Raw genomic sequence first — 12,481 nt, forward strand, 5'->3', positions numbered from 1 at the left:
TTCTGGGAAAGTCCCAAAATGTACTAACCTTGCTTTTTAGCTTCTGTAGTTCCATTTCTGGCTATCAGTTCTTGTTAACTGAAGTATGTCAACCCATAACATCAATTTTGTGCTTAAAAGCTCTTCCTAAAAAGGCCCAGTGCTACACTGGGATGCCCAACACCTAGTATAGTTGCTGACTGGTTAATAAAGACTTTCTATTCATGTAAACCCATGTTCGAACAGTCTCTCTGGTGAATATCCCACAGCATTTCTGGAGGTTCCACCAAGATCCCAGAGACCAGACATGGGGGTCTCAGAACCCCTCGGAGCAAAGAAGAGTGCAATGGTCAGGGGACTTGTAGGGGTGCTCAACCTGAGATGTTCCAGGTCCCCAGGATTCTCTTTGATCAACTGCTGCCTATCTTCAGAGGGGTCTGATCCCTCCACCCCAAAAGGAAACAAATTAGAAAGTCACCTGGTCAGTCACAGACCCCACCCCCTGTTAGTCTAGTTAAGAAGCCTTCCATGTGGACATATAGCAACTGCTGATCCAGTGTCCAGGATCTATGTGAGATCTCACTGGATTCTTCTGTCTGTTCAGGTGGACCAGTGAGTGGTGGCGACCCCTGGTTGTCTTTACTGTGTCTCTGTGTGTGCATGTGTGTCTCTATATGTCTTTCTATGTATTTCTGTCAGTGTTCTTTCCCTGTATTGACCAGTGGCTTTCTCCCAGTGGCTTTCTCCCAGTGGCTTTCTCTGGTGTGAAAACTCCTGGCTTAAGACCTGTGCCGAATCCCACTGGGGACCCAAATCCTTTTGGCTCTGCCAGGTCCCCAGAGAAACCCCAAAAGCCTCCACCTGTCCTACTCCAGGACCAGGAGCAGGAGCACTTGTTTTGGTCAGGGTTGGTCCCTGTGTGGAGGTCAGGAGAAGTCAGGCCTCTCATCCAGGGTGCCCTGCCATCTAAGCAGAATGAACACAGGAAGGAGAAGTAGTTCCCCCACATGAGCATTTCCCCTGCAGTGCTCTGTGCCTGTTCTAAACAGCCCAGGAAAAGAGAAGTTCCACTCCTTTCGCTTTTATAATTTATGTCTCCTTTTAAACCAAATGATCCATAAAAACCCATCATTCTCAAAAAAATTGTTTAAAAACTTTAAAGGTATAAGTAGGTCCCAGTTGGTAGCTTAAAGTGTGTTTAACAACAGAGACAAGATTGTTTACATAAACTGAAAGCACTTCCTCTGATGATGAGATGCAGTTAGACTTACAGACAACCCCACACCTCAGGCCTGGTCCCAACACAAAGCTCCTATAACTGTTCAGCTACCTCAGTACAGATTAAGCAACAACCAACAACCCTAGACAAAAGGGGAAACTGCAATCCATACTGTTTGGCTTAAAGAAACAGGCATGCTGGTTCCCTGCTAGTTACCCTAAAATACACCTCCTCCTGCCTGTAAAGAAACCTGGTCAAGATCTCTTACTCACAGACTCACAGCCCCCCACAGCATGGTTGAAGCATGGTTGAGGGTCACCAGAAAGATGGCTGTAGACTGACCCAAGGCCATCAATTTTGCTACCCTCTTACCTGAAGACACAGATGTTCATCCATGGCTGTCAGGAGATGGAAGATGAAACCAGAAACTGCAATAGTTACTTTAGCTGAAACAATTTGAGCCCAAGTCAGGTACCTTAGCCCAGAAAACAGAACTGACTGATCTGACCCAGGTTCTCAGATGGGGAAAAAGAAAGTCCACCACCATATAGACAGTCAGTTGGTATGCTTTTACGACCAGCCATTTTCATGGTGTGATCTATAGAGGAAGAGGGCTTCTCACCACTAGGGAAAGAATATTTTAAAATCTTGGCCCTCCTATTTGCCTTTCTCTACAAATCACTGTCCTCTACTACTGGGCTGCTGACCTGGCCACCTGACAAGTGGCCCTAAGACCAGTGAGGTCTGTCATATACATAGACTTACCTCAGACTCCATGGTAAGGAAGAAATAGCTCAAATCCACAGGTTGATGGAGGACACCAGAGGGAAAGATCATTCTCCCAGAAACAACTGGCAGGACTCTTGTAACTAACCTTCATTGGGATAACCATCTGTGTTGCTCAGACCAAGGTATGATATACCTGGACTAGACAGCACAGTGTGGGATGTCTCAGTCAGATGCCAGGTTTGTGCTCAAGGAAATCCAAAACAGAGAGCCCTTACCCAGGAAGGGATCCAAATGAGAGACCAATACCCCTGCAAAAAATGCTGGGAAAAGTGACTTCACCAAGATCTGGCCTGCTAGGGGAGGATAAAAGTATTTGCTAGTTTTTATAGGTACCTTTTCAGGGCAGGTAGAAGCATTCCATGTCCAGACTGAAACTGCTCAAATAGTAGCTAAAAAGCTCCTACAGGAACTGGTCACCTGATTTGGCCTTCCCCTAGCAATGGGGTCTAACAATGGCCTGGCTTTCATAGCCAAAACCTCTCAATTAATAGTCAAAGCTTTAGGCATAATTTGAAAACTTCATTGTGCATATAGACCTCAGAGTTCTGGGCAAGTAGAAAGAATAAACAGGACATTACAAGTATCTTTAATAAAACTCTCATTAGAGGATGGACAGGCCTCTTTCCTTTGCTTTCCTTCCACCCACTGCACCACATGTAGGGAAGGATTTATCCCTATATGAGATTATGTTTAGAAGACCTCTCCTACTGCCTCCCAGGCTCAGAGACCAGCAATTGGCAGAACTCTTTAGCCATTCCTTTCTCAAGTCACTACAGGCACTCTAGTCCTCCATAAAGACTATTCATTGAACTATCTGAGAGATCCAGCTGACCTCTGAGTTCACCACCAGTTTTCCGTTGCTCCAGCCTGGTGATACTACCTGAGTCAGGCAGGGAGCCAAAGGGATCCTGAAACCAACTTGGAAGGACTCTCTACACAGTGATTCTCCCACTCCTATCCTGTGGCTATGAAGGCAACTGGCATTACACGATGGATCCACCACACCCAGACCAAAAATGTAGAAGCCACTTATGCTGCTAAATGGACCCATTAAAATTAAGGTTTCATTGGGCCCCAGGCCCTTCCATTTTCTACCCCTCTGTCTCCTCCTGAATCTTGTGTTTTGCACTATGGGTATGAATACAAAGTCATATTCCAACTCCCACTGCCCTCAGGCCTGGACCTGGGAACTTAGAAAGACAGATACAGGGAAAGTATTAGCTAGTGTGACTACAGACCAGCAACATGTATCTATGTTAACTTTTAATTGTTGATGTCCACTCTAAGAGTCTGGTTGTATGGAGAAAGGGAAAGATATGGGAATTTGTCTTATGAGGTAGGAATGCGGAAGTTACAATTCTACAAGTGCCCTGTGGCTGGGCCCCCAAGTTGCCAAAAATTAGGGATTTTCCATTGCAAAAATTGGGACTTAAAACAGGCTTCCTTTTAAAAAGTTCTTTAAGCTGGGCGGTGGTGGCGCACGCCTTTAGTCCCAGCACTCAGGAGGCAGAGGCAGGCGGATCTCTGTGAGTTCAAGACGAGCCTGGTCTACAAGAGCTAGTTACAGGACAGCCTCCAATGCCACAGAGAAACCCTGTCTCAAAAAAATAATAACAATAAAAATTAAAAAAAATAATAAAGTTCTTTAAAAGAATCTAGACTTGGAAAAACAGGGGAAACATGGGAAATTAGATTCTATGCCACAGGAAGGAACCCTGGGGATAAAGTTAATCATTTCCAGCTGCAAATCAGCCAGGATTGCTTAGACACCCAGCCCCTGTGCTACACAGGGATAGGAACTAACCAGACTGTCAGTCCATTGGCTGACAAAACTCACTGTGACTGAGGGCAGCCCAAATTAGTGTTAGAGGACTTACAAGGGGCTAAAACTTGTCTAAAATCCAAAAGTTTTAACCTAGGCACTTCCCCTTGTTCTGGTGCCTGCTATTCAGCCTTATGGGTTAATTCATATGAAAAACTAGAATATCACTGGGCCTCTGAGACTACTTGATAGGCTTGTACCAATGGTTTGATTAAATTTGCCTCTTTTGAGGCTTTCCAGACTAAGTAGACATGTTGACTAGGTCCTAGCCATATTAAGTTTCCATTTCTGAATTAAAACAATAGATTCCCTTGCGGATATAGTTTACAAAATTGAAGAGGCTTAGACTTCTCATGGGATGAAGAAAGTTATGTATGGCTTTGGAAAAAAAAAACTGTTCCCAGGACAGTCAAGGCTACAGGGAGAACTCCTGTCTCAAAAAACAAAAACAAAAACAAAAACAAAATCCCAACAGGATGAGTCCACAATTTGACTCATTCACTAAAACCAGTAGGAAATATAACAAGGCCCCAGACCTCAGTAGAACTGAGACCTTAGTACAACTTACTCCTTGATGGAAGTGACAGTCAGGCTGTAAAACTCAGCAAGTAGACAGCACCACTTGCCAAAACTAAAAGAGGCCAAGTCTATCAAAGTCCATATAGTTCTGTAAAAGTCTCAAAGTGTACTAACTTTGTGTTTTAGCTTCTGTAGTTCTGCTTCCAGCTAACTGTTCTTGTTAACTGAAGTATGGCAACCCAGAACATGGATTTTATGCATTTCTTCCTAAAAAAAGGCTCATGAGGGAAAAGAAAAAAAAAAAAAAAGCACGGCTGTGGTGGCACATACTTTTAATCTGAGGCAGAGGCAGGTGGATCTTTGTGAGTTTCAGAACAGCCTGGTGGTCTACAGAGCAAGTTCTAGGACAGCTGGGGCTACACAGCGAAACCCTGTCTCAAAAAACAAACAAATAGAGTCCACCCACTAAGTGTTTCCTTGTCATCTAGCTATTCCAAATATATACATATACATATACATACATACATACATACATACATATATATAGTAAAACTTTGTGTATAACTTTGGGAGCAGGAACTACCCACGATTACAAGATTGTATATGCAGACAGACCTTTGACATTCAATGTTGCTAATATAGTAACAGAAGCAATAAATGAGTTTTTTTCTTTTTTTAATTTCAAATAAATGACTCAATTTGATTCCTGGGGGCAGACAGTGGGGGGCAGTTGAAAGTAGGTCTCCATTTTATGGTCATCAACAGTCTGAATTCTTCACAGTTGACTCATCTGTCTTCATTATTATCTGTTCCTCCAATATTCAGACTTCACCTGCTAGTTCTTTCCTTAGTTGGTCCTGACCTGGCTCAGTTTTGCTGCACTGATGCAATGACTCCGATCCTTGTCTAAGGTATGGAATAATTTGTATTTCCTCTTTGTGAGCTACAGCTCTCATGTTTTTAGCCATCACAGTAAAAATTCTGGGATGTCAATGGTGCCATTGCTATCAGTATCCAGATCACTGGTCATATCCTGAAATGTGGCTTCTGATGGGTTTTGTCAGGGACCACGTGGCAGTGCCAAGTTCCTATGCTGTCATGTTCTCATAGCTATCTCCATCTTCATCCAATAGGGAGAAAACCCTTGAATTCAGCAATTTGTTTTCAGTTAGCTGATCAGTCACAGCACACTGAAGGGAAGCAGAGAAGGGCTAAGGGCTTCTGTACCAGAGAAGGGGTGCCTCCATCGCTGCTACTGCTGACACACCTGCACAGCCACACTTTCACCAGGGAGTCCACAGCCTCAAAACTCCCAGCCCATCGAACTCATTTCAAAATTAATTTGCCTTTTTTTTTTTTTTTTTTTTTTTTTTTTTTTTGGTTTTTCAAGACAGGGTTTCTCTGTGTAGCTTTGGAGCCTATCCTGGCACTCGCTCTGGAGACCAGGCTGGCCTCGAACTCACAGAGATTTGCCTGCCTCTGCCTCCTGAGTGCTGGGATTAAAGGCGTGCACCAATAACGCCCGGCTTGTGTCTTCATTCTTACATTTTTTTAAATGTTAAAAAAGACAAACTTTCCTCTGTGTAGCCTTAGCTGTCCTGGAACTCATTTTGTAGACCAGGCTAGCCTTGAACTTTAACATTGTTTTAATGTGTGTGTGTGTGTGTGTGTGTGTGTGTGTGTGTGTGTGTGTGTGTGTGTGTGTGTTTGTACACGTAAGGACCTCAGTTCCAAGTCCAAACCCCACATAAAAATGCTGGGTGTGATGCAAACAGGCATAACCCTAGTTTTGGGAAGGCAGACACAGAAGGATTCTTGAGTTCACTGTTTAGCCATTATAACCTCATTAATGATTTCCAAGACCTTGTTTCAAAGGAGGCGTGCTAATTCAATGGAATTACTGCGGGATGACACCCAAGGTTGCCCTCTGGCCTACACACACACACACACACACACACACACACACACACACACACACGCATATGCACATAAAGAAAGAAAAACTACCACGTTTTGATGTCAGGCTCAGTGATAGATGTCTATAATCCCAGTTACTCAGAAGACCAAGACAGGGGGATCACTTGTATCCAGGAGTTTGAGATCAATCTGGGCAATATATGGAGACCCTGACTCATAAATGGGAGGAAAGTCAATTTTTTAATTTATTTTTATTTTTCATTTAAATTAGAAACAATCTTATTTTGTATGTCTATCCCAGTTCCCTCTCCCTCTCATCCTCCCATATCCCCACCAACCCCCATCCCATCCCTCTTCTGCTCCATAGAATGGGTGATACCTTCCATGGGGGATCATCAAAGTCTGTCACATCATCAGGGGCAGGGCCAAGGCCCTCCCCTGTGTATCTAAGCTGAGAGAGTATCCTTCTATGGGGAATGGGCTCCCAATGCTGTTCCACTACCAGAGGCCCCATACCAGAAACCTGCCCAGGTTTCCTAACAGACACCAGCATTCAGAGGGCCTGCTTAGGTCCTATGCTGGTTTCTGAGCTGTCAGTCTGAAGTCCATGAGCTCCCTCCCCCTAGTTCAGGTCAGCTGTTTCTGTGGTTTTCCACAGGCTGGAGGAAGACTTTTTTTTTTTTTAATTTTTTTTTATTAGTTCAAGTTGGGAACAAACTTGTTTCACATGTAAATCCCTTCTCCCTCTCCCTTCCCTCACCCCCATCCCTCCTCCCCCACAAGGAAGTCAATTTTTAAACTACATACCACCAGAGGAACTACATTCCCAAAATAGGGGAAGGGCTTACAGAAAGTAATAGCCTAGAGTTAAACCATAGTTTTCCTCACTTTAATAAAAAATAAAAATAGGGGCTGGAGATGGCTCAGAGGTTAAGAGCACTGTCTGTTCTTCCAGAGGTACTGAGTTCAATTCCCAGCAACCACATGGTGGCCCACAACCATCTATAATGAGATCTGGTGCCCTCTTCTAGCCTGCAGGCAGAACACTGTACACATAATAAATAGATAATAAAAAATAAAATAAAATAATAAATAAAAATAACGTTTTAATTTTTGAACAAATGCCTATAGATAAAATTCAAAAAAGCACAAACAGATGCAAAGCAAATTTGATACCTCCCTTCTACCTTGCTCAGCTTCTCAGAGGCAACCTCCTTTAGATGTGACAAATACCTTCAAGAATTTCCACTGCATCAACCTAGTCCAAACCCAGTACAGCTCCTCCCTTTCATTCCCGTAACCCTTGATGTACTGTTAGTACCTTCACGTGAATCCCTTTACAGGTCTCTCTGAAGTTTCAGGATCTCTAAGGCTGGGACTTGTATCATCTTCTCTTCATTATGTGCATCCCTAATGCTCCAGGAACTCTTGATATATAAGGTCTGCTGAGTAAATTAATACATGACAAATGAAGTGTCCAGGGTCCTGCTGTGAGGTGTGACTCAAACAGCAACTCACACAGGGAGAGGCCATAGTCCATCTTACAATCTCTCTCCCCGAGGAGAGTTAGACAAACAATGAGTCCTCTGCCCTTGTAGAACTGGACCCAACAGGACTACTAAATAGTACTCCCCAGAAGTCTAACTGGCCATTGTGCCCTTCTTCCTTTCTTCATATAGGCCTCAGGAATTCAAGATTCCTGTCTTTTCCCATAAACTGTCACCCCCCCTGAAGTCCCCAAGACTCCACTAACATTTATTTCCATAAGGGCTGGATGTGCTTCTTCTTTTTCCACAATCAAGAAGCTACTTCTTGGTATGAATTTTCTAACCATTACAGAGACAGTCCTGAACACGGGCATACAACCATGAATGAGGAAGTTATAAGTGTTACACAATCTTACAGAATGCTTACTGTTCTTTCCTGTAAATAGCACAAGCCCTGATGATCTTTGTTTCAAATGATGTTTTGTCTCTTAAAATATATTTTTATTAATTTTTTGAAATTTTCATACAATGCAATTTGGTCATATTTGCCACCCACTCCTCCCAGATCCATCTTCACCTCCTTAACCCTCAACTTTGTCTTTTTTTTTTTTTTTTTTTTTTTTTTTAATAATTCATTGAGGATGGGAAGACGGCTCAGTGGTTAAGAGCACTAGCTGCTCTTCCAGAGGACTGGGGTTCAAATCCCAGGACCCACATGGTGGCTCACAATCATCTGTAACTCCAGTTCCAGGGGATCCAATGACTTCTTCCAGCTGCTGGGGGCCCTGCACACACATGGTGTGCAGACATACAGCCTGGTCTACACAGCGAGTTCCAGGACAACCTCCAAAGCAATACAGAGAAACTCTGTCTCGGGGTAAAAAAGGTATACTTATAAATAAATGTGTATGTGGGGACAGTATAACATGCAGAAAAGACAGCAAGAAAAGCTAAATACTAGAGGATAAGGAAGGACTGAAAGAAGGTGATAAATTCAAGGAGTGAAAGGATATAAAGCTAATTAGTTGTCTTTCTAGTTCTAACTCTGTCATGGATTTTTCAGTTTGAGTGATGGGCAAGTGCTTAAAAATATTTGCAATAGTTAAGTATAAAATCCAATGTGAGGCTTCATAGCTTCTATTCCAACCAGTTACACAGTTCACTGAGTTGTATAGTCTTTGGGTCTGGTTAATTTTCAGTAGGTGATTCTTTTATTTGCAGTGCGTTTTTAATTTTAAAAAAAAGGGGTGAGGGATGGGGGCAGGAGAGGACCTGGATTCAATTCTGTCTTAGTTAGGGCTTCTACAGCTGTGAAGAGACACCATGACCATGGAAACTTATAAAGAAAATATTTAATTGGGGCTAGCTTATAGTTCACAGGTTTAGTTCATTATCACAGCGGGAAGCAAGGGATGCAGGCAGACATGATGCTGGAGCTGAGAGTCCTTACATCTCATCCAAAGGCAACAGGAAGTGAACTGTCTCAGTGGTCATGGCTCAAGCATATATGAGACCCCAAAGCCCGCCTCCACAGTGACACACTTCCTCCAATAAGGCCACAACTACTCCAACAACCATACCTCCTAATAGTGCCACTTCCTTTGGGGGCCATTTTCTTTCAAACCACCACAAATTCTCAGCAGCCACATGGCAGTTCACACCCGTCTGTAACTCCAGTTCCAGGGCTTCCAACACCCTCACATTAACACACAGAGGCAAAACACCAATGAATATAAAATAAATTTAAAAAAGAACCACTCAATGAATATGAATCCTGATGACTCTGATCACATGTGTGCGAGTGCATGTGCATGTGCGTGTGTGTGCTTGAAAGCACATATGGATTTTTTTTCCTTAAAGATCATACTTTGGAGCTGGAAAGATGGCTCAGTGGTTTAGAGCAGTTGCTGCTCTTGCACAGGACCTAGGTTCGGTTCCCAGTACCCTCATTGGGCAGTTTATAACTGCCTTTCAACTCCAGTTCCAGGAGATCTGATGCCTTTTTCTGACTCCTGTGGGTACCTATGATGAACAAAAATTCATACAGACACACACCCAAGCAAGTAAATAAAAATGTAAAAAAAAAAAATTGACATCAATTTAATGACATCAATTTAATCATTATAGATAATTTATATGTAATAATGAGTTAGACAGAAAATATGACTCAAAGTAATAGGAAACAAAACTAATTGAATTTATATGTATATTTCTGATAGAATATAAATAAAAATAATATATTTTCATAGCAAAAAGTTTAAGCCAGATTCTTCTTTCAAAGTATTTTTATATTTTAATTAAAGAATCAGTTTACTCAAAAAATCATTTTATTTACAGTTCCAAGTTTCTTAACCCATTCAGTGTGTGTCCTACATGTTGGAATCAAATACCTGCAGGAGTTGGGATCTTATGAATACAGCCAGGACAACAGTGGAGACAGTCATGAATAAAAACATCACAGTCCACACAGAAAACATTTTGGCACACTGTGCAAACATAGACCTGCAATGAAAAGGAGAAAAGTGAATTAAACCAAACTAGTTTCCAAAAGTACAGCAGTCAGAAGACATTTAAGCCTTGCTCTCTAGCCGTTATCAATTTCCCCCTACCCACCTACATACTTTATTACTTCCAATGTATTAAATCTAACACAATTTTCTCAAACCTAACGCATGTTTTCCTCTTAAGCTGGCCCTTAAAGGAGTGACTCTGTTTTGAGTCCTCAAAGTCTATTCTACTAAAGGGCATTCATGATTACTTGCTTTTAAATAACTACTTGGGGTAGACATGTTTTTGTTTTTTGTTTTTGTTTTGTTTTGTTTTTTGGTTTTTCAAGACAGGGTTTCTCTGTGTTGCTTTGGAGCCTATCCTGGCACTCGCTCTGGAGACCAGGCTGGCCTCGAACTCACAGAGTTCCGCCTGCCTCTGCCTCCTGAGTGCTGGGATTAAAGGCGTGCACCACCAATGCCCTAAACACATGATTTTTAAACCAGTACTACATTTGAAGGCATCTGACAATTCTAATAACAAAAAAGCACAAAAACTTACCATAGATTTAGTTATTCTTAGAGAATGACCTCTCAATTGCAAAAGCTATATTCCCTTATTAAACCTTTAAGGAATATGACAAACAGCTGGGAAAGAGGTGGTTATACACCTATAATTCCAGCACTTGGAAAGCAGGAGGATCACAAACTCAAAGTCATTTTAGGCCACAGATTAAAGTCCAGGCCAGCTTGGGCTACAAGACCCTTTCAAAAAAACAAAGCAAAAAAGCAAACACAAGAGAATGTCAAATGACACATAAAACATTAAAAAAAAAATGCATTATTGTGAGTTCAAGGCCAGCCTGATCTACAGAGCAAGTTCCAGGACAGGCTCCAAAACAATACAAAGAAACCCTGTCTTGAACACACCGACCGCCTCACCCACCCTCCTACCCCCACCCCCCCCCCGCCAAAAAAAGCATTATTTTATCAGTATTACATTGTGGATCCTTGAGCTTTGGTCTAAGATTTCTAGGGCAACAATACACAGATTCAAAATCAATACATTTCAAACATGAAAAGATGTGTTCTTTAAAACTGACAAATGGAGCACCTCCTGGTAATATGAAAGCTAGTCCTCAGGAAACTGACTGACAGCCTCCTTCCTGAGGACCAGCTTTCATGGTACCATTAGGATCCATACTTGCTTTCAAAGGAGGAAAGCAACCAACAGCCTACCCAGCTATAATGTGACAACAATAACCAGCATGGCACGAAAACCCTAAGGGTGTAATAGTGGCATGAATGCTTCAGTGGTAATCAACAGCTCTCTAATTGGATTTAAGGTCCACTCAACAAGAGGGAAGTCATGCCTGGTACTGGAAACCCAGACAACTACCCAGAGTTAAGTCATGGATCTTGGAGGAAAATCTACAAACACCAGTGTACTAAATCAGCAAAAATACTAACTACATTCTAAATATGTCCTTATACCCACAGGTAAGTGTAGTCCTCATGAAGGAAACTTCTTTTTGCAACAGAGACCATTACAGAAACCACAACCAATCAAAATGCAGAGTTGTGGAGCCCAATCCCAACTGATACAACACCTGCACCTAAGGTCCAGGAATCACTGCAAAAGAGGGGGGTAGAAAGATTCTAAGAGCCAGAGAAATCGAGAATATGTTGTGAGACTGTGTCTCCTAGGAATGTCAGAGAAGCTATACCCATGAAGAATCACTAATGTGACTGCCTAAACATTAGCTGAACAAGGACGCCAGCAGACATGCTAACATAGATGTAGAAAGGCCCATGGGGCATCAACCCAACACAAAGAACTATAAGCAACCAAGGAACACTGACAGTGGGAGAAATAGTCCTCCCAATGGATTACCCAGTACTAATGTTCAGCCCTGAAAACATACAAACATAGCATTACACAGACAAAGTTGTACTTGTTTATTTAGGGATGGATGGATGGATGGATGGATGGATGGATGGATGGATGGAGCTCAGAACATAAAGTGCTTCACAATGCAAACCTGAATTTGATCCCCAGAACCCATATAAAAATTAAGAGGAGAAAACTGTCTTACAAAAGTTGTCCTCTGACCTCCACACATGCACTGTGGCATTCATGTGCTCATACTCTCACATATACATTATACTCTCACACACACTAATAATAATAAATTTTAATACTGCTATTTTTTAAAGTAGTTTTACTGAGGATGAAGCTACTAATGACAAAAAAAACTGCAAA

At 42.1% G+C, this 12,481-nt stretch overlaps 2 protein-coding genes across 10 annotated transcripts in view; both read right to left on the reverse strand.

Annotated features, from left to right (window-relative positions):
• The window catches only part of LOC100758657 (baculoviral IAP repeat-containing protein 1b), a 106,155-nt gene extending 98,570 nt beyond the window's left edge, over window positions 1–7,585 (reverse strand). The window contains exon 1 of the mRNA XM_035440524.1: window positions 7,567–7,585. The gene's annotated coding sequence lies outside the window, so the exon portion shown is untranslated. The remainder of the gene's footprint in view (window positions 1–7,566) is intronic.
• Window positions 7,348–12,481, reverse strand: part of LOC100771702 (general transcription factor IIH subunit 2) — a 30,959-nt gene continuing 25,825 nt past the window's right edge. For 4 of the 9 annotated variants that reach the window (XM_027401617.2, XM_027401618.2, XM_035440528.1 and 1 more), the window contains 2 exons: window positions 10,123–10,234; window positions 9,642–9,754 (listed from right to left, as the gene is read on the reverse strand). In XM_027401617.2, coding sequence (XP_027257418.1) covers window positions 9,657–9,754; window positions 10,123–10,234 — 210 coding nt within the window. In that variant the 3' untranslated portion in view covers window positions 9,642–9,656. Of the gene's footprint in view, window positions 7,691–9,641; window positions 9,755–10,122; window positions 10,235–12,481 lie in introns of those variants that run through there. The other 5 variants (XM_027401621.2, XM_027401623.2, XM_027401622.2 and 2 more) reach the window with 5 other exon arrangements.

The sequence above is a fragment of the Cricetulus griseus genome, chromosome 2 (genome assembly GCF_003668045.3).
Source record: "Cricetulus griseus strain 17A/GY chromosome 2, alternate assembly CriGri-PICRH-1.0, whole genome shotgun sequence".
NCBI lineage: Eukaryota > Metazoa > Chordata > Mammalia > Rodentia > Cricetidae > Cricetulus > Cricetulus griseus.